The sequence below is a fragment of the Pseudorasbora parva genome, chromosome 9 (assembly GCF_024679245.1).
Source record: "Pseudorasbora parva isolate DD20220531a chromosome 9, ASM2467924v1, whole genome shotgun sequence".
NCBI classification, from domain to species: Eukaryota; Metazoa; Chordata; class Actinopteri; order Cypriniformes; family Gobionidae; genus Pseudorasbora; species Pseudorasbora parva.
Window position 1 is genome coordinate 46875290 of NC_090180.1, and position 22515 is coordinate 46897804.

General features: G+C 36.9%; 3 protein-coding genes and 1 pseudogene across 6 annotated transcripts in view; 1 reads left to right on the top strand and 3 right to left on the bottom strand.

The window, feature by feature from the left end:
* Positions 1-3969: 3969 nt before the first annotated feature.
* gpx4b (glutathione peroxidase 4b) lies at positions 3970-11760 on the bottom strand. Its single transcript, XM_067452859.1, has 7 exons — positions 11646-11760; positions 8465-8559; positions 7973-8117; positions 5460-5611; positions 5346-5370; positions 4471-4530; positions 3970-4327 (listed from the first exon to the last, which is right to left on the bottom strand). Exons 1-7 carry the CDS (start codon positions 11709-11711, stop codon positions 4295-4297), a joined length of 576 nt encoding a protein of 191 aa, XP_067308960.1. The 5' UTR covers positions 11712-11760; the 3' UTR covers positions 3970-4294.
* LOC137090407 (5S ribosomal RNA) lies at positions 6218-6333 on the bottom strand (annotated as a pseudogene).
* A 784-nt stretch (positions 11761-12544) lies between the features above and the next one.
* polr2ea (RNA polymerase II, I and III subunit E, a) lies at positions 12545-20103 on the top strand. Of its 2 annotated transcripts, XM_067452860.1 has the most exons (6): positions 12545-12683; positions 13954-14128; positions 15629-15744; positions 15816-15896; positions 17027-17680; positions 19881-20103. In XM_067452860.1, exons 1-5 carry the CDS (start codon positions 12627-12629, stop codon positions 17084-17086), a joined length of 489 nt encoding a protein of 162 aa, XP_067308961.1. In that variant the 5' UTR covers positions 12545-12626; the 3' UTR covers positions 17087-17680; positions 19881-20103. The 2 variants fall into 2 exon arrangements, with proteins under 2 accessions (XP_067308961.1, XP_067308962.1); XM_067452861.1 differs by lacking the exon at positions 15816-15896.
* A 1250-nt stretch (positions 20104-21353) lies between these two features.
* The window catches only part of arhgap45a (Rho GTPase activating protein 45a), a 57787-nt gene continuing 56625 nt past the window's right edge, over positions 21354-22515 (bottom strand). For all 3 annotated transcript variants that reach the window (XM_067452864.1, XM_067452863.1, XM_067452862.1), the window contains exon 23: positions 21354-21718. In XM_067452864.1, the coding sequence (XP_067308965.1) occupies positions 21462-21718 (257 nt within the window). In that variant the 3' untranslated portion in view covers positions 21354-21461. The remainder of the gene's footprint in view (positions 21719-22515) is intronic.

Here is a 22515-nt window from a genome sequence, read left to right on the forward strand (position 1 = left end):
TTTTTTTGCGTCATTGGGTGATGACGTCACTAGAACGTAATTCTAACTACTTATTTTTATGGTATGAAACGTTCAAATCAAGCCATATGTGAACGCATATCGCTGATTATTACTATAGGCTACCTTTCATTCACTTAATTTAATAGTGTTTATTGCCCTTGTTTCCTTCTGTGATCCTGCATCGTGGACAAGTTTGCTACATTTTGCACACAAAAACTCCATAATTTTAAATTGTGAAATTTGTCCACAACGGTAGGTTTTGAGCCCTGCTTACAGATGCAAATGTGAGGGTCTTATTTTAATTTTCTATTTTATTTTATTTTCTTTAATCCATTGATAACTGAAAGAAAATGTGCCTATAATAGAATGCAGCTTAATGACCGAGTGTAATGTTGCTATAGTAATGAACGCAACTTGCTCGCGCATCTGATAGACAAATAAACTGCGCACTCTTATATTATTGTTTTTGTTAATATTGTGGTTATTTTGCCTCGTACATTCTGTGCAAAAGCACTTATTTGAACGTAGTCATTTAACTTAACTGTGCACATGCATTTTAGACATGTCATGTAGTTTTAAACATGCAATAAATGCACATCCATGAATAATGTGCTATCCTTTTTATTTATTAGGCTAAATTGCATTTACTTCTGGGCTACATGGGCCATTTCAGGAGAATCCATGATTTAAAATGCATCAGAGTTATGGAAATGTATCATCATTTTACAAATAAAGTTTCGGAGAAGGATATCTTCTACATCCTTGTATCCTGCGGTCACTCCAGAACTAGGCTCCTCCATTGATTTTGTTAAAAAAAGAAGAATCGAAAAGGAATCGAAAACAACAGTGCGGAATCGATTCTTGACTCCGTCGATTCCAGAAACAGGAATTGGAATCGATTCCAAAAATTTCAGAATCGACCAGCCCTATGGAAAACACTATTGTGGAGTTTGCAACACACCTGAAAAACGTCAATAGGGGACGCGTTTCGGCAGCGTCGTAAATCCTGCAACGGTTTTAATATTTTCTTTTTTATGAAAGTACTTTTTAAAACACTATAAAATTATAGTAAAATAAAAAGTATATAGTCCTACTATAATATAAATAAATTAAAAAAGGGAAAATTGATACCTCTCTTCTGACTATATCTTTCCTCTTTTGAAAAGTTGAAAATTGAAACACACGTCATAAATACAAAATGCCATTAAATGTAGTCATAAATCTAATATTTTACGGAAATTTGAAAGCTCCTTTAAATGTCCTTTTAATAAAAAATGGAGGAAAAACAAAAAACCTTTTTACCTATGAATAGAAAAATAGTGAGTAAACAGCGCCATCTGCTGCATGACATTTAAACTGCAATACACCTAAAAAAAACATGGACGCTTTTTAACGGTCGCCAGCGTCGTATTTCACGCAGAAATCAAGTTATCTTCATTTGTTTTTTACATGTATACATATATACCTATCTATAACTCTATACTATACTTACCTTATGCATTTTCCCTCTATTTGAAAGTCGTGAAAACACTTTTGTGGAGTTTTGGGAACTCAAAAATATGTCCATCCTGGACACTAGGACACATCCCGGTCATCAGCGTCGTAAATCATGCTGTTCTTTATATTTTATTGCATATACATTTATATTTACACTATATTTTGTATTACATTTGCACCAAATTACAAAAAAGAAAAAAGTCTCTTCTGACTGCCGTTAGAATTAATTTCCCCCCTCTCTTTTGAAAGTTGTGAAAACTCTATTGTGGTGTTTTTCTTTTGCTATTTGAGCAAATGAGAATGGATGGATGGATGGATGGATGGACGGATAGATAGATGGATGGATAGATAGACAGATAGATAGACAGACTCTCATTCACTGCTATAAAAGTTTGTCCACCTATGCCAACTTCCACTTCTGAGAAACATGAAGAGTACCGTCAGCTCAATTCAATACATTTATCACCTATTAATCAAGTCATTTATTAGCCTACATTTAGAACTGATTATCAGCCCACGAACAACAAGCACAAGTCGCATGAAGGATAAGAAATCAACCGACTCCATGTAAAAATGCCACCAAAATGCCTTAAATATTAAAATTGAAGAGAGAAATAGTGAATTTCTCTTTTCATCTCATCTAACATTTAACACTTGTCACGCATAAGTATTTTATAATATTTTACATAATACATTAAAAACATAATATTTTAATGTTAAGGTATTCGTGTTATGTCTTGGCCATTTATTCAAATTTTCTTTTGTACAACAAATAACAGAAATTATTCCACTCAATAAAGGTTTCGTAGACTGGGGTTTGTGACAGAACTGTGAAGGGGTTCATATAAATAATAATAATAAAATAAACACATATAAAACATTTTTTGGAACTATTTTATTAGTTTACCTGCAAGTCATCCTGACTAATGACCATCATGAGACAAGAGAACATGTGTATGTGTTGTTAAATTATTGACATATTAATAAAAACGGTCAAAGGCGTTTGGGATTAAAATAGAAACGTGTCACAGACCACGGTGCTTTTATTTGGTTAGAAGAAAAACAAAAAGTACCATAAAGATAAAACGTGTAAAAATATTGCCCCTAATAAAGGAAGGTTCATTTCAGACGGCGTCCTGAAGTAACCGAGTTTTCCATACAGGAATCCTATTCAGATTTACTTCGGATATATTCTTTGTTTGGAGCAGTGTGTGTTTGTTTGTGATATTAGTCACTTATATAAAGTCTTGTTCAGTGTTTTAAAAAAAAACAGTTTCAGTTGCAATCGAGTGAGCCTTTATTAAGTTTATATACAGTAAGTCCTTTGACATTACCGTGGACACGTACAGGGCTCCTGCTTCATTTTTCAGACTCAAGATTTCAAACCTCTCAGACCATATTTAGCATTAATGTCTCACAGCATTATATTTGGTATATAGTAGTCATTTTTATAGGCATCTGCCAATATTTTCTCAGGGGTTCTCTCATGAAGTTTCTCAAACATACAGAGCCCCTTAAACATAAAAAAAACAAACTTTTGTTTTGCCCCCGAGAAACTAATCAAATGAGCATGGGAATTTTTTGCACACTTGTGCATTACAATATCTAGTTTTACACTATAACCTATTTCCTATGGGCATCACTGCCATCTTACTAAGAAACGAGAGCATGGGCATTGACTTAATAGAGATCTTTTTGATCAAAATGTGGCTTTCGTTAGGGTAGTAACTCTTAATAATCAAGGACTGATGTCCACATCCTCTGTAGCAACAGAGAAACCATGACATAAATGGCTTTTGGCGCAAAACGGCTGTGAGTACAATCCTACTTGCCAAAGTCAAGAGTCTATTAAAAAGACTGGCAGTTTAAAAAGTGTTAAAAATGAGTTTGTTCTAAGGGTAGTAACGCTTATATCAAGGGCTAATGTCCCCTTTAACACATCCTCCGTGGCAGCGGAGAAACCATGACATGAGCTTTTGGCGCATAACGGCAGTGTGCAGTCTTACTTCCCAAGTTTAAGGTCTATTTAAAGAGAAACAAAACATTTTGTACAAAAAGTGGCTTTCGTTAGGGCAGTGCCATATTTCAAATCCTTAAGTCTGCTTTAACGTACACTCGGAGGTGGCCACGAAACCACACCGTGAAATGTGCTGATGGTGCGATTGAGCTGCATTGTCCTAAATGCCGTTCAATGGTTTCTCATGCACGAATGAAAGTCTGTATATTTCCTATTTTTGCAAAGATCCTTTTAAAGGCTCTGTAATACAGTGCTAAGGATATCGTGAGAAGAAACCCAAAACGCTTACAACCTGCGTTATCGCATAATGAAAACGTGCACCTTCAATTCATTCAGTTGTTTGACAAATATCACCAAAGATTTTTCCAGGACTGGAAAATTTGTTGTTAATTTTCCAGGCTTTCCACATGGGAACCCCCGACATCATTTTGTAAAAGAACTGGCCACACAGGACATTCTGACGCTATTGTTTAATGATCATCACTGCGCGTTAGAAAATGTTCTTTAGGTGTACGAGTGTGATTTTAAGTGCATGCAGGAGTGGCATTGACCTCCTCTCTGGAGAAGTGACTGGACGTCAGAGGGGCGTTCCCAGAGAAATTGCACGCCGAAAGACATCAGGCCGTCCCCACCTGAACACAGGCTTGAGGAACGGCCGTCATAGATCTGGGCATCACCCTGCCAACGTCCAATCAGCGGCCAGAGAGGAGACGAATGCCTGTGACACACACACGGGACATGAGACAAACACGGAACGGAGATCGGATTTGATCCAAATGGCTACAGGTACTTGGGGAGATCCTTTTCAACAACCTGATGGGACAAATAAAACAGGTTATTTTTATTTAATCAAAACTTTTCCAAATCACACACAAAGAATCATTGGGAACACTTTGCAATATCTCCTCATTTGTTAACGTCAGTAAATGAATCATTTTAGAGTATTGTTGACTTACGCTCGGGTCATCCATCGGTCCGTACCTCTTCACAACCTGACCTTCTCTGTCAATGAGGAACTGCGATAAAAACATCAGGTTTGAGCTCACAATATAGCAATGAATTAAAGACTAAAGGCCCTTTCACACCGGACGCATAATGAAAAAGATAATATTTCACGTCAAAACCAGTCACATCAGCCGGGAAACCATTTTACGACATCTGTGACATTTCAGAGCTCAACAGCTGAGAAAACACGGACACTTCCTTATTCAGAGAAGACGAGCTTTTCATTTGATTTAAAAGACCGAGAAGAAGGTTTTGGGAGCAACTAGTCTTAAAAGTCTGAAGGGAAGGATGTTAATCTTGTACAGGAGCTTATTATGGCCGGTTCTGCACTTACTTTCAAAAGGCCGTGGAACAATTTGAGGAGCTCCTCCAGAGACGGTAACGTTAGCAGCGCATCTGACGAGACTAACACACACTTCAGGGAATCAATGGATCCGCAGCAGATGTTTCCAGTTGAGCCACAATGTAAACATTTCAGTGCCACAGACGTACTGACGGAAACGCGGTCACTTTCCATAGTCGCGGAAACAATGATTAAAAAAAACAAGATTCACCAATTTACGACTCAAAACCTGTATGGACAACAGGACATTGTCACCTCTGTTTCCTTGTATGTGATTGGTTGAAGCCGTTTCTGTTGCCACTAGAGTATAAAAAAACCGAAAACAATTTATATGTAGTTTTTTTTTGCCACAGCACAGTCACGTTCGGTGTGGAAGCGTCATTGCACAAACAACTGATCAAAAAAATAAAACCGGTGCACATCAAAATCGCATCCAGTGTGAAAGGACCTTTATATCATCCACTAACATCATGCAATAGTTACCTTAGTGAAATTCCATTTGATGTTGCTGTGGAAACAAAAACAGTATTTAAAAATCAAGGTCACTGCATTAGAGGACGAGTGAAAAACGTGAGCGCAGAAACCAAAGACACTCACTTTCCCAGAGTGCCCTTGCCTTTGGGCTGCTCCTTCATCCACTTCCAGAGAGGATGCGCCCCGTCGCCGTTCACCTCGATCTTACTGAAGAGGTCAAACTCTGCGTTGTAGCCTTTGGCAAACTCCTTGATCTCCGCCTCCGTTCCAGGCTCCTATGGAGAGACACAACAGAAAACGGTCATCCATTGTGTCGAAAGCTGCCTGGCACAGCAGAACACAAACGCAGCACGTTTGAGCTCCACAAGAACCAATGAGGTTCATTCTGGTGTTAGGCACCACATGTGATCTTTTTAAGAACCAATGAGGTTTATTCTGGTGTTAATAATAATAATTCATTACATTTATATAGTGCTTTTCTAGGCACTCAAAACGCTTTACATAGAAGGGGGAATCTCCTCAACCACCACCAATGTGCAGCATCCACCTGGATGATGCGACGGCAGCCATATTGCTCCAGAACGCTCACCACACACCAGCTGATTGGTGGAGAGGAGACCGAGTGATGAAGCCAATCAAGATATAGGGATTATTAGGAGGCCATGATGGACAGAGGCCAATGGGCAAATTTGGCCAGGATGCCGGGGTTACACCCCTACTCTTTATCGAAGGACATCCTGGGATTTTTAAGGACCACAGAGAGTCAGGACCTCGGTTTAACGGAGCTCATTGTCAGTATAGTGTCCCCATCACTATACTGGGGCGTTAGGACCCACACAGACCACAGGGTGAGCGCCCCCTGCTGGCCTCACTAACACCTCTACCAGCAGCTCCTGGTTTTCCCAGTTGGTCTCCCATCCAGGTACTGACCAGGCTCAGCCCTGCTTAGCTTCAGTGGGAAACCAGTCTTGGGCTACAGGGTGATATGGCTGCTGGTTCACAATGCCTAGTTAAGCCTAGTTCACACTGCCCGATTTTTGCCCCGATTTTGAGTCGCTGACAGGTTGTGAAATCGCCGACAAATGCCCGAGATCATAAGCAAATCGGTGCTCGTGCACACAAGTGACAATCACGCAGTGTGAATAATCAAAGACGCGATCAGAGAGAATCGCCGACGAGTCGCCGATGCCGGTGAGATATTTGGCATGCTAAATATCTGGACCTGTCGGCGATTCAAACTCCTGCTGTGTGAACTGCGTTCTGACTGAAAATTACACCGACAGCCAATGAGAGAGTGAGATACAGGACAGCAGGAGGTTCAGGGAGGAGTTATAGAGCAGAATATCAGTATTTTAATAGATATATTTACAATTCTATCAAACAGAAACAAAGGCCAAACATTTGCACATCCAGCCACAGCAGCAGCACATTACAAGATTATTTATTTACCTCAAACGGTCTTTGCAGAACACAATCCTGGCTCCCTCTGTCTCTCCAACAATTTCCTCCGCCATAATCTTTTTTCGTTTTCTCCACAAATCAGCAAACATACAATTTGAAGCAAACTTTGTGCAGTTTATCATTTTAAATAACAATTCCAAGTCTTGTGCGAGAACTCCGGTCTGACGTGTGTGATCTCGCGTTGTTTACTTGTCACATCGCACGTGTGTTTGGGAAACGTAGTTTGCGCACCGGAGAGAGAGAGAGAGTTGTCTGCGATTCTTCCTCTTGTTCAGTCATGCAGTGTGAACTCCTCTGTCATCAAACCATCGGTCAGTGTGAACACAGCAGTGACTGAATGATACCCCAGATAGTCATGCAGTGTGAAAAGAGCACTGACCCGACGAGTTTGCAGTCTGAACTAGGCTTTATGCACCACATGTGATCTTTTTATGAACCAACGAGGTTCATTCTCCAATTCAGTTGAGCTTCTGTTTATGTTCGCTGATCAAAGTTTATAAGTGAATACAAGTCTAAATTCAATCTGTGTTTTAAAGAGGAATGACAGTCTTACAGATTTGGAATGAAGTGAGGGAGAGTAAATGACAATATTCATTTTTGGATGACTATTCCCTTTAACCAAATGACATTTCTTGACCTACATTTGTTGGGAAAAACCGCAGATGCCTACTTTAGTCACAGCACAGCTGCACGTGACGGAGCAGATTTTGTCAGAACATATTGATCACAGAATGTGACTTCAGATGAAGGACTTAATAAGCAATTCACATCTCTTGTTGTGCGGATTAAATCTCACCCCACAACAACATAATCCACTTACAGCTTCACTCGCGTGACACGCTTACAGTGACGACAGTGACCAGTCCGACAGGCGGTTACATTTGAACAAAAAGAAAAAAATGTTGGGGCCTGAATCGGCTGTAATTCACAATACAATCCCACAGCAAAGTCTAACTATTTGTGCAGCATTGCATAACACATTTTCAGTATGCACGGAACGCTTGAACTGATCATTTCCAGTGACAAATGAACCGGAAAATAATATTAACGATTTCAACATGCATAGAGCACGCCACCATTTCAAAGGTTTATTCTTGCATACCATTTACATAGCATGCAAAACACAGCATATAATGCAATGAACACCGGCATTTCCATTCCTGTACTGTACATACCTGCTTTCCAAACTGGTTGCAGGGGAAGCCCAGGATGCGTAAACCTTTCTCAGCGTACGTGGCGTGCATTCCCGCAAGCTGAGTGTAGTTTACCGGAGTCTTCCCTCATTTGGAGGCTACGTTAGTGATGATGCACACATAACCCCTGAAAACAGACGGACACACTGTGACCCAGTTTCCAATTGAAAGATTACACTCAGCCTAAGATTAGAAACACACACAATGAAGAATGCACATTAAGAGCGTAATGTAGGTGAGGCATCATGATGCTCGGGTATTGTGCATTTGTTCAGCATTTATAGCATTTTTAATTTGGCTGTTTTGACATGCACCACATTCAATCCCTCTCAACTTCATAATAAGAGTCTGGATGAGTTGCATTACATGCAAGTTTAATTCTGTGAATTAGGGCTTTATTTAGACCACTACCCCTAAAAAAAAAGGTATTAACACTAGTAAGAAAGATCATTACAGCAAATCAATTCTGTTCACCTGTATTTCTCCAGAGACACTTCTTCTCCATCAATGTCTTTGGCTGAGAAGTCGTATATAGATTTAGCCGACTGCCAATCGTTGGCTTGGGCACACTGCAATAAACAGAGAGAATTAAAAAGGTCAAGGGGCGTGACGAATAATGCAATAAAACAGATACGGAGTCTGTTCTTTCTGTGGTGCCCCTGATGAAACTTCTCTTCATATTTTCTGGGATTGTCCTCACACTCAACTATTTCAGGGTGAATTCTCTGAACGTATTAATTAAGCCCCGTTTCCACCAAAATAACCCGGAACAATTTGTACCAGGAACTTTTTTACAGGAACTTTTCTCCCCCCCAGACCTGCAGCTGTCTGCGTTTCCACCGCGATCTAAAGTTCCGAGAAGATTGGGCAGATTAGTCCGGTGATGTAGGACTGCGCGCGACTGCTCCTCCAACCCAGTGACGGACAGTAATCATTTTTGTGTGCACTGATTGAAAGATTTAGTGTACTGTTTACACGAGACGTTATCTAAACCGATCTGGTGTTTACATGTGATGACTTTCAAATCGCAATCATTTTGTCATATGCAGTTTGTCTGCCGCATCAAAAATGTCAACGCTGTTTTCTCCAGCAGCTGAATGTGTTAACTAACTGTAGCCATAGCAACTCTTAACGGCCACCAGGACTAATACAGTATTATATAATAAGCTATTTATTTGTTGTAAAGTGTAATAATCATCTCAGGAAAAAATAAATCTTCTGTCAGGCGCAGTTAAAGTAAAAACTGCCTGGGGCAATATACGCCGTGTCATTACTCCAACATTATCTTCATAACTTACGAAATAAAAAGTTTACCCCTCAAAAAAATAAGCTTTCCTCTCTTGTCAACATGAGCGCGGCGCGCGCCGTCACGTCATGTAAGGACACACACTTAAAAGTAATCGGTCAGGTCGTTTACATGGTGAAAAATAGACTGTAAAAAAATGTATAACGAGTATGGAAGAGATTCAAGCTGTGCTGCTTTTGCTGGTTATGTATAGGTTTACTAAGAGGTAATTAACAACGACAGAAAAGAGCACTAATATGCAGATTCAGCAGCATGCAGCATATTCAGAAAGCTTGTAAAGCTAGATTTAAAATGACAATGTATATTATTATCAGCTATTACAGACATTGACCGTGAAATGGCTGATACGAGCGCGCCCCATCAGACAGAGAGCAAGACTGATATTTACTGAACGCAGAACGAACCTCGCAAAAGACTTTTAAAAATGCTGGTTGAAATAAAATGCTGCGTGAGCTCAACCAATCAGCATGTTCAGCCCCCAAGTCCCGCCCTCGAAAGTTCCTGAACTTTGAAAAAGTACGACCTCGCGAGCAGGGCCGTTTGGAGGGGGAAATATTTACCTGGAACTTCATTTAGACCCTGGTTCCTGCGGTCTAAACACACCGAGCACCACCCAAAGTTCCTGGGTAAAGTTCCTGTGGTGGAAACGGGGCTTTACAATGTGCTTCCGGGTTTCTCTTTTTTTAAAGGATGTACTGTTTGGCTTATTTAATATACAAAAATCTCAAACTAATGAATACTTTATTATTACCTATTATTGCTCCTTGCTAAATTTCACATTCACAGCAATAAACTTACTAACCAAATTTGTTTATTGATCATTTTTGTAAAGGAGGTGCAACAGCACATCCGTACTATTTAATCATCTAAGAATCTTAAAGCTCTTAGGATCACATTTGTTTGGCCTATGTTTGTATGCATAGCGGTTTACTTTTATTTTTAATGTTATTTAATTGTACATGACCTTTGCAATTTTGTTATGTACTTGTATGTTACCTTGACATTTAATTATAATAATAATAATAAAACAAAGATACTGATTCTGACCAATGATGCACAATCATGTGCTATAAATCAATTATGCAATAGCTCAGCTTATGAAATCCCCTCTGTGATTATTAACTCATACTTGCAGCATAACACAAGAAACTATATATTAGTTTGTGGGGTTTTAGAAGAAAGTTTGGCATTAAATTTAGATTATGACAACATCTAGAGCAGATTTCCCACCAGGTGCCGGTGGACTGTGTACAAAAAACACTGCAGTCACAGGAGACTCACCGCACTTACGGGAAACACGTAAACATCTCACAGGAGGAGCTAGTCAGATTTAAGAGTAATCCATTACACATCTAGCTGAGAAGATGTGCCTTTATATGACAGGCTAGAGGACATGTTTGTGTGTGTGAGAGTAACAATTATGCAAGAGCAGTATAGTTTATTTTATTACTATGGAGGCCTCATTCAGTACAGATGATGTGATTGTGTGGTTTTCGAAACATGCCTTTATCATATCTGCAGGTATAATTCATGTTTTAAACAAGAGAACTCAAAAACTGTGATTTAATACAGATTTGGTAGTGCAAATTGAGCCAAAGGAGGGCACTTTATGACCGTTTATTTAAAGAGACATATTACAAATTGTATTTGTAATGATTTGTTGTAGGCTATACTAATAGTAAGTTATTAATTTGTTAGATTGAAATTATTACACCTGCTAACTTTACAACAAAACGAACCAGCTCTTTAAATATTTAAGTAAATGCAATTATCATTGAATACTATATATATATATATATATATATATATATATATATATATATATATATATATATATATATATATATATATATATATATATATATATATATATATATATATATATATATATATATATAATTGATTAAAACTTAGACAGGATTAACATTATCACCAAATAACAAAAATGACTAAATGAAACCTAAATAATAACAACATTATCATTGATAATTCTCCACGTGACTAAATCCACAAATAAGCAACACTAAATCTAAACCAGGCCTAAAACCTCCATTTGTCAACAAAATGCACTTTACTGGGTTGTTTCAAATAAATATACTCTAACATAACGCATCTAATTTAATTTTAAACCATAACCAAACCCACAGACACATGATAATATCACTAAAGCTAACGAGCTAACGTTCCTCCGCCGGAACGAATTAACGGAGACACGCCGACGCCGGTGCCCACAAATAAACACACCGGACTTTGACCTACTAACACCGACTACATAAACTAGCTGTCAAAAGCAACAAAAGCGTCTCAAAAAGAGCTCAGCAGCAGGTAAAAGTGTGTATGAAGTCTTACCATGGCTCTAGTGAAGCTCTTGCTGCCCAATGCGCCGAGCAACAGCGCTCTCTGAACCAAATACATAGTGCTGCGACACAAAGCTCCGCCCAACTGCTGCAAAGACACGCCTCTTGTCAGCTTCAGCCAATCAGAGACTAACGTACGTATCGTCATATGATCGTTATCCGTTATTTTATTATTATTCAGGTTCTCACATATTTAATCCTGCCAATGTTAGACACTCTTTCGATTTAAAAGACATATTTTTTATTATAACAATATAATAAATAGACAACTGGACCATGTTAATGTTTTTATTTTATATGGAAGCAAAAATTTGCAAACAGTAATCCACCCTTCACCTTTTAAACTCGATTAATTAAACTCACCTCTCAAATCTCTTTATTACATAAAGAATAAGAAACCCTAAGATTCCTTACATACTAATAATAAAATAAATATTTCAAGAAAATGTTTGTATTTAAAGAGCTTTCTTAGTAATTGTTTGTATGTTATTGTATTAATCTGTGTCCCAGCAACTTATGATATATATATATATATATATATATATATATATATATATATATATATATATATATATATATATATATATATATATATATATATATATATATATATATATATATATATATATTATTGTATATATGAATTGTGTGTTTATGTACTCCCTTGGCAATGTTCTATGTTTGCTATTCAAGTATTAATTAACAACATATGTATATATTATTATTTTAGTATTTTACACATTATTATTCTTTCAGTTGTAATGGAACAAATACAACACTTTTAGTAATACGGTTTTACACAATTATACCGTATTTTTTACATGCTACTGTGGTGAAACCTTCATTTTGGTAGAACCTTATTTTTTTGCCTGGCAATAAATGAGACACCATCCAAGGGTCCTTCGCATCCTTTGTGAAGTGCGCGTAGTTTGAAAGAAGTGTTTTTGGACTTTATTAATCATTAAACGCTCAAATGGACGATGAAGAGGAGACTTATCGATTATGGAAGATCCGTAAGACCATAATGCAGGTGTGACTGTTGACTGAGCGGCGGCTTTTCGCCATTTATAACTCGCGTGGTGTTTGTTTACATTAAACACGCAATCATAAGTCAATAACTTACACAGTAAATATAAGATAGGGCGAAGTCACGGTCATCGGGACACTTTATGAAAGACCAGTGTTAGTATATATAATAATATATGCACAAAAATACTTTATCATATGAATATTTAAAATATGCATTAAAGCGTGTATAGATCAATGTCAATATCATGAATGTATAAATGATTATAAAAACATTTATTTATATGAATTGCACAAAATGTTATATTAATATTTAAAACATGCATTAAAGCTTATAGTATTTAAGAACATTAATATTTTAGTATGAATGTAATCAATAATATAAACATTTTGATTTGTTATATTAAATATTGCACAATTTTTTTAATAATATGAATATTTAAAATATATATTAAAGCTTATTTTATTTAAGAACAATACTGTCAATATGAATGTAAAAATTATAAATATTTTAAATTTGTTATATTGCACAAAATATTTTAAGAATATTTTACGAATATTTAAAATATGCATTAAAGCGTGTAGTATTTAAGAACATTAATAATATAAATATTGTGAATATAAAAATTATTTAAAATAAGTCATATTGATAAATTAACAAATATTACAAAAAGATTTTAAAATAGGAATATACGCGTATAGTATTTAAGAACATTAATGAATTATGAATATTTATTAAAAACATGAGATATATTAATAAACATTTCACAAAAACATTTGTTAATATGAATATTTAAAATATATGCATTAAAGCATATAGTATTTAAGAACATTAATACAAATAAGAATGTTTATTTTTGATTCATTATATTTACAAATATTGCACACAAAGTTTATAAATATTTTATATTTAATATGAACATTTAAAATATTAAAGTAAAGAGAAAAATATATAAAGAAATGGTTTTATTAAATCATGCTTAAATATAAAACATGACCAGATGTAACTAAATAACCCATAACAGTTAGCCTGGATGCCAGCCGAACTCAGCCCCGCCCACCACATTTGAGCTCGGGCAGTTCGGTCTGGCAGTTCGTTGCTCTGATTGGTTGTTGGTCTGTCCAATTGAGGTCTTTCCTGGTTGGGTTGAAACACGCCCCATAATCACAGCCCAATGGAGCGTCAGATTCTGACTTGAATTGAGTTTGACCACGTCAGGCTACATAACAGTACCATAGTGAATAGAAGAGCGAGTGTATGTGTTCTGTTGCAGCTGTGCCATGACCGAGGGTTTCTGGTGACCCAAGATGAGCTGGACCAGACCCTGGATGAGTTTAAGGGTCAGTTCGGCGACCGGCCCAGCGAGGGGCGGCCCCGACGGACTGACCTCACCGTGCTGGTCGCTCATAACGACGACCCCACCGACCAGATGTTCGTGTTCTTCCCAGGTGAGATCTGACCATAGACCGTAAAAAAATATGGACGACGCGACATCATCAGTTTCCGCTTGGCAGATTTGAAGCTTTCAGGCGGCCTGCACGGCGCGGACATCTTGGGACCGAGTGATTTCGGGACCGGTGTCATGACAAATCGTGTCCGCCTGTGAAATCGTGTCCACTTAGGACCCCAGAGCGCTTCTATTGGCTGAAAGAACTTTTAATGGGTAACCTGTTCAGAGCCTGATTACAATTCTTACAAAATCGCGTTTTGATTTTTGTTGTTTAAATTGTGTTAAAATAGTCTTTAATGTCTTAAAAAAATCATATTTTTCATAAACTAGTAGTATATAACTAAAGCTATAAGTGCTTATACAAGTATATAAGATATATACAAGCATATCTCGTATATAATCTATTTATTTTGTGGACCTGTTCTGTATATTATTGTTTTCTTATTATTCTTTATATTTTACATCATAGTTACTTACTATGTTATGATTTTGTATTGGTATTATCACTTAGTTTATCAGTTGAAATAATTCAGAACATGTTTTTGCTCCCATTATAGCAATCAATTACATATTTCAAATAAATGTTTTGTGTGTGTGTACTTAGTATGGCAATGAATTCATAGTTTATTTTTAAACAATTGTCCAGAACCATGTATAACAACTTTTGATCAGGCATTTAAAACCGCTACCAAGTTGGGTCCTATAAGGGGACACGATTTCACAGGCGGACAGGATTTGTCACGACACCGGAGTTGTGCAGTAGAGAGCAGGAAGTAGAGCAGGACGTACAGCTGCGATATCAAAAGCCCGCCCACACTCTCACAGATGCAGAACAATTAATTATGTTGGTGTGAAATAAACAGTTATGGAAATGTAGAAATTAAAGCAGGCTTGGATCTGACCATAGACTGTAAAAAAATATGGACGTAGTGTTCGTGACGTCACCCATAGGATACCGATAAACCGCTCTGAAGCGTAAAGTAGACGAGCTGGCCATCTTGGCAATGCGTCATCTCGAGTCACGCCTTGATAACAGAAAATAGGCAAAGAGGCGGGGTGTGGGCGGAGCTTATGTGACGCAATGGCTATAGATGGCGGATAAATGGCTATCCACCTGTCAATCAAAGTAACCACGCCCTTAATTATGCAGAACTTTAAGGCTTTATATAATGTAAACAAATGAGTTTACATTATATAAAAAAAATTCACCCCCTCACAGTCGTCATGAAGGGCAAAATTAGCCGTATTGGCCAAAACCACAATTTGTCTCAGACTGTAAACATGTTTTTTTTCTGCTGTAAAGTTGGGCATTTTAACATGAGACTCAATGAGATTCTGCTCCTTCTGGAGCCGCTCTAGTGGCCAGTTGATGAATTACAGTTTACATTACTTCCGTATTGACTTCAAGAGCGATCGCCGAGAGGTTGCCCTTTGGATCTGACGCATGAGAGCATGTGATTGTGAACGTGTCATGTGATCATATTCTGCATCCACACAGAGGAGCCGAAAGTGGGAATCAAGACCATCAAGATGTACTGCCAGCGGATGCAGGAGGAAAACATCACCCGGGCTGTTATCGTGGTCAAGACGGGCATGACGCCTTCTGCGAAACAGGTATGCTCAAACCACCGTCTCACCTGATCATGGAGATGAAGATGATGAGGAGGATGGCGATTCTTTTGCAGTCTTTGGTTGATATGGCTCCAAAATATATCCTGGAACAGTTTCAACAGCAAGAGCTGCTCATAAACATCACAGAGCACGAGGTGAGACGTTTATCACGGACACAATGGAGCAAAAGAGATGCATAATTAACATTCTTTATCATTAATTAGGGTTTGAACTCTGATATGATTAATATCTGCTGTTAAAACAAAACAAAAAAACCCACAATTCTTATTTCCTTTATTAAAATTATTAGTATAGTTTTAACCCAAGCACAAAACATATTTTATGAATATTTAAAATATAAGTATCATATTTAAGAATATTAATAATATAAATGTTATAAATAAATTAATGTAAAAAAAGTCATATGGAGATTAGTTATTATAACACATTGCACAAAAATATAATAAGAATATGTCAAATATTTGATTTAATATAATACGCTTTGATATTTGATATTCATATTATAAAATATTTTTGTGCAGTATTTGCTAATAACAAATTGAACTTATTGCACCAAAATATTTTATAAAACAAATACTTAAAATATATAGTATTTAAGAATATTAATATAAATATTATGAATATATAAAATTATAACATTTATTAAAGCATATAGTATTTAAGGACATTAATATGAATGTTATGAATATACAAAATTATTGATAAAAAGTCATATGGAGATTTGTTATTATAACAAACATTGCACAAAAATATTGTTAATATAAAAATATTGTATACTATGAATATTTAAAATATTAAAGCATATTATTTAAGAACATTAATAATATAAATATTATGAAACAATTTGTTATATTAACAAATATTACACAAACATTTTATAATATGAATATTTAAAATATTCATTAAAGCCTATAGTATAAGAACAAATTATCAATATAAATAATTTATTAAAAAAATCATAGAGATGTTATATTAGTAAACATTGCACAAAAACATTTCATAATATGAATATAATATGAAGTTTATAGTATTTTAAGTTTTTAATAAATATTGTGGTGTGATATGATGAACTTTTAACATTCGCTGTTAAATTCTAATAAAACTCATTCTATTATCAAGTATTAGAATTAAATTAACAATTTTGAAATAGTAAAAATGTTATGAATACAAATATTTACATTAATACAATATATGGATTTATGTAAAATATAAATATATACACATTTGTTGATTCTGAAAATGAGATTGTCTCTGTCTCTTGCAGTTGGTCCCTGAACACATCGTCATGTCTAAAGAGGAAGTGACGGAGCTGCTGGCCAGATAGTATCCAGATCTGAAGTGTTTAAAGTGTCAAACCATTGCCAGAAATACTGTTGTCAAACAGGTTTCCCGCACACTCTCACACACACTTGCCATTGGTCAGAAAAACTGGTCGCTGTGCTCCAAACTCACTCACATTTTAAACTTGGATAAGAGATGTATTTCAACCACAGACTGAAAAAAAGCAGAACTTTAAGGCTTTATATAATGTAATCGAATGTTATAAAGACATTCACCCCCCTCACAGTCGCTATGAAGGGCAAAATTAGCCATATAGACCAAAACCACAATTTGTACCAGGCTGTAAACATGTTTTTTTCTGCTGTAAAGTTGGGCATTTTAACATGAGACTCAATGAGATCCTGCTCCTTCTGCAGCCGCTCTAGTGGCCAGTTGATGAATTACAGTTTAGGTCACTTCCGTATGGGCTTCAACAGAAATTGGGGGAGGTTGCCGCTTGATTTAACACACACAGATTGACTAGTATTTGGCTTCTCTGCTTTTCTTGACTGTCATTATTAAACTCAAGGAGAGCCAGTTACCCAGAATTCAGTCTGGAGATCCCGTGGCTCGATATTTTGGGCTGAAGCGAGGGCAGGTGAGAGAAACATTTGATCTGAAAACTTGTGTGTATTATTATTTGAAATTGAATGAAGAAATACATCCATTAACCCTTAAAGGATTAGTTCACTTTAAAATGAAAATGTCCTGATATTTCCTCACCTCCATCTCATCCAAGATGTTCATGTCTTTCTTTCTTCAGTGGGAAAGAAATGAAGTTTGTTTGAGGAAAACATTCCAGGATTTTTCTCCTTATAATGGACTCCAATGGGAACCAACGGCTGAAGGTCCAAATCAATGAGGAAGAGCTTCAGAGGCTCTGATGATCCAGAGGAATAGAGTCTGATCCAAGCAACCGTTGGTTCCCATTGAAGTCTTTTATGCTGAGAAAAATCCTTTTTGACTGAAGAAAAAGACATGAACATCTTTGATAAGATTGGGGTGAGGAAAATATCAGGACATTTTTATTTTTTAATTGGGGAAGGTCAATTTAAAGGTCCCGTTCTTCGCGATTACGTCTTTCAAACTTTAGTTAGTGTGTAATGTTGCTGTTAAAGCATAAATAATACCTGTAAAATTATAAAGCTCAAAGTTCAATGCCAAGCGAGATATTTTATTTAACAGAAGTTCCCTTTCAAAGCCGACAGCGAGCGGCCGGTCTGGTCTACACCGCTGCACTTCCTGCTGTAGTGACGTCACTAGAACCGTTTGTTGACTAAAGCTCCGCCCACAAGAACACGCAAAATAGGGGGCGTGGTCTCGTTGCTCTCCCACGTGGAGAAGAGCGCGCATTCAGCGCTTGCATCTCCCCGTTATGGTAAGAGGCGGGACCTTTCCGGGCAAAGTGCGCTAAGCTGCTGTCCAATCACAACACGGGAAGTGCTGGCCCAATCAGAACTCGTTACGTGTTTCTGAAGGAGGGACTTCAGAGAACAAGGAAATCATCAGGCCGTTTTTAGGACAGAGGAAACACCGCTGTACAGATAAGGCAATTGTGTGAAAAATACAGTTTTTTTTACACGCGAAACGTGAACTCATGTTATATTGCACACTGTAAACACAATCAAAGCTTCAAAAACACACGAAGAACGGGACCTTTAAGACTTTTTTTAAATCATGTGAATACCCTGGTATCAGACATTGCCACCTTGTGGAATAAATGTGAATTGCACTTAATCCGTCATTAACTCTTTCCCCGCCAGCATTTTAAAAAGTTACCAGCCACTACCAGGCTTTTTGACCATTTTCACAAAAATGTAATTGCCCTTAGAATATTTTGTTTGATGAATATCTGAGCATGCAATATATATCAAAAGAAAGACCTGACCCTCTTCTTTAAAATGTTTTTTTCACGCTTCATGCATTCTTTTTTTATCAACACTTGAATATGGCTAAGTTCAATTTAAAAAAAGCGACATTTTGAACAAAAAGCTGAGAAAATCACGTGTTTGTGAAAGACTGACTCCAGATCAGATTCAGAGATGATCAGATGATCGAGTCCATCTACACCTCTAATGCTTCAGTCCTGTAGATCGTCCTGGCTCCACACCTCATCCAGTAACATTAGATAGCTTTGATTTATATGATGTTTAATGTTGATGATCACGTTATTTTGCACATGCATCTGCTTGCATACGATCGCTTGTTTTTCTGCGCGTTCCTCGCGTGTTTTTTGATCAGGAGATTCTGTACTCATTCAGAAGATGTGTAATAGCGCCCCCTAGCGTCTGACAGTGAAAACACGGAAAACTCTGTTTTTGGCTGGGAAAGAGTTTAAGATTAAATTATTGTTGTGCAGAAGATAATATATACTTGCACTGTTACACACCGTGGGTCATTGGCGACCATATACCACACTTACAAAAAAATGTACTTTTATAATTTTTTCTTGTTTTAAAGATTGATGTCTACCTTTAGCATGAGGAGGAGGGGGGTAGAGAATTAGGTCCTGGGTTGTAAATGACCCACGGTGTGCATTTAAAGGGATAGTTCACTTTAAAATGAAAATTGTCATCCTTTACTCACCCTCAAGTTGTTTCAGACCTGTATGAATGTCTTTCTTCAGCTGAACACAAGGGAAGATATTTTGACATTCTTCAAAATATCTTCCCTTGTTCAGCTGAAGAAAGACATTCATACAGGTCTGAAACAACTTGAGGGTGAGTAAATGATGACAATTTTCATTTTTAAGTGAACTGTCCCTTTAAGGGTTAAAGACGTTGTTCTCTGTTTAACAGGTGGTGAAGATTATCCGGCCCAGTGAGACGGCCGGACGATACATCACATACAGGCTCGTACAGTAAAGACGAGTGTGTCACGGTTTTATTTTTCTTTGTCAAACTTGATGTCATTCTTTTCTTTTACTATGGGTTTTTGAGATTCTTGTGATCGACGATGACAATTAATTTGAAACTTGGATTGTTTTGTTTTTTTCACATTAAAAAATCTACTTTTGTTTAATGAATGATTTTATTATGGTGTTGTGAATATTTTAATGCATTCAAGGCAAAGTTTACAAACTTAATGATTAACTGCAATTGTTTCTTTGAAATATATACAGTTTCAAAATGTACAAAATTGAGTCACAAATGACTGGTCATCAAGCGTTTATCAGTCATGTGGCTAACATGGTTCAGATAACGCTACAGTCCCGGGAAGATCAGTAATGAAATATACACACTATTATCAAAGAAGCACATATTTAAAAGAGAAATCAGTCACTACTCCTGCAAAAAGCATTAATACCAGCACTGACCAGCAGCATGGCGGTTCGCTCAATTTAACCGTAACATCATTTTATGCTCTTTTGTCAGTAAACAAAGAAAAAACTCCAGTGCATGGATGAGATTATAATAAATACCAAAAAATAAAAATGCTAAATGTTCTTATTTACTGTAATATTCCTATCAAAATATAAGTGGATGCTTTTTTATACCTACACAGTACACACTGACTCAAAATGTTATTATAATAATACTATTATTATAAAATTATAATGGCGTATATGTTTGTTTCTGAAAGACAGTAATTATTATATTCCAGTTGCAGGTCCCAGATACATTATATAAACATCCAGTTCATATCAGCTAATTAACAACCTGCTTAATGGGTTAGTTCACCCAAAAATGAAATGTCTGTCATTAACTCCTCCCCCTAATGTCGCTCCACACCCGTAAGACCTCCGTTCATCTTCACACACAGTTTAAGATATTTTATATTTAGTCTGAGAGCGTATGCAAGTGTATGCACACTATACTGTCCATGTCCAGAAAGGGAATAAAAACATCATCACAGTAGTCCATATGAGACATCAGTGGGTTAATTAGAGTCTCTTGAAGCATCCAAAATACATTTGGGTCCAAAAATAACAAAAACTACGACTTTATTCAGCATTGGTTTTGAATCAGCGTATTGATTGACGCGACTCGAATCATGAATCAATTCGCTGATTCATAACTGTTTGAATCTTTATTTGAGGATTGAAAACAAACCCGGAAGAGAAGCCAATGCTGAATAAAGTCGTAGTTTTTGTTATTTTTGGACCCAAATGTATTTCTGATGCTTCAAGAGACTCTAATTAACCCACTGATGTCTCATATGGACTACTGTGATGATGTTTTTATTCCCTTTCTGGACATGGACAGTATAGTGTGCATACACTTGCATACGCTCTCAGACTAAATATAAAATATCTTAAACTGCGTGTGAAGATGAACGGAGGTCTTACGGGTGTGGAACGACATTGGGGTGAGGAGTTAATGACATACTTTTAATTTTTGGGTGAACTAACCCTTTAAATTCCTCATGCCTCCCTCATCTTACTGATCTGAGACCTGCTCAGAGCTGGTTTCGTCTGACTGTGGGTCTGTAGCGGCGATCTGTTCTGGGATGGTTTCTGAAACGAGGCCGCTCAGGTCCAGACTCGCTCTGGGACTCGTCTGCTCCTCCTCTGTGCTGGTCTCGCTCTCCTGACTCACCAGAGGATGGCGCTGTCGGCTTTCTCTGACCTGCTCCTCCACATCAGAGTCTGAGTCCAGCGAACGCTCCTGAGAACCAGAGGAACCCACAGAATGACCTGAAGAAAGACAAAATGGGGAAAAAAACATCACTGACAATTTTTAAACAAATATTGCGATTTGAACTGCAATATCATGAACATCTGATATCTGTCATTAAACAAAGTATAAAAGGCAATAAAAAAAGAAAGCATTTTATAACTATACTACTGAATTCCAATAAGATTTAATTTCCTAAATCTAATAATTCACAATCCTGTGGATACAAAATATTAAATACAATTTGTCCAGTTCTAACATATACATATATATATATACACACACACACACACCACTTTCCAGATCCCAATTAATTCACAATTCCAAGCAACAATATGCATTCAATATTTATAATTAATGTGATTGTTTATTTCATACATCATCTTAATTCATTTTATAATATAATTTTTTTAAATAATTAAAATACAAATTTTAGATAAATATTTATTAATTCTAATCATAATGTTTCTAATATACATCAATCAGGCATAACATCATGACCTAATATTGTGTTGGTTCCCTTTTGCTGCCAGAACAGCCCTGACCTGTCGAGGCATGGACTCCACTAGTCCCCTGAAGGTGTGCTGTGAGATCTGGCAACAAGATATTAGCAGCAGATCCTTTAAGCCCTGTAAGTGGGTGGGGCCTTCATGGATCGGACTTGTTTGTTCAGCACATCCCACAGATGCTCGACTGGATTGAGATCTGGGGAATTTGGAGGCCAAGTCAACGCCTCAAACTGGTCGTTGTGCTCCTCAAACCATTCCTGAAGCATTTGTGCTTTGTGTCAGGAGCATTATCCTGCTGGAAGAGCCAC

Coding starts and splice junctions, on each gene's coding strand:
- polr2ea (XM_067452860.1), top strand. CDS start 12,627: ATGGACGATGAAGAGGAGACTTATCGATTATGGAAGATCCGTAAGACC. Junction 12,684..13,953: donor TCCGTAAGACCATAATGCAG/GTGTGACTGTTG, acceptor GTTCTGTTGCAG/CTGTGCCATGACCGAGGGTT. Junction 15,745..15,815: donor TGACGCCTTCTGCGAAACAG/GTATGCTCAAAC, acceptor ATTCTTTTGCAG/TCTTTGGTTGATATGGCTCC.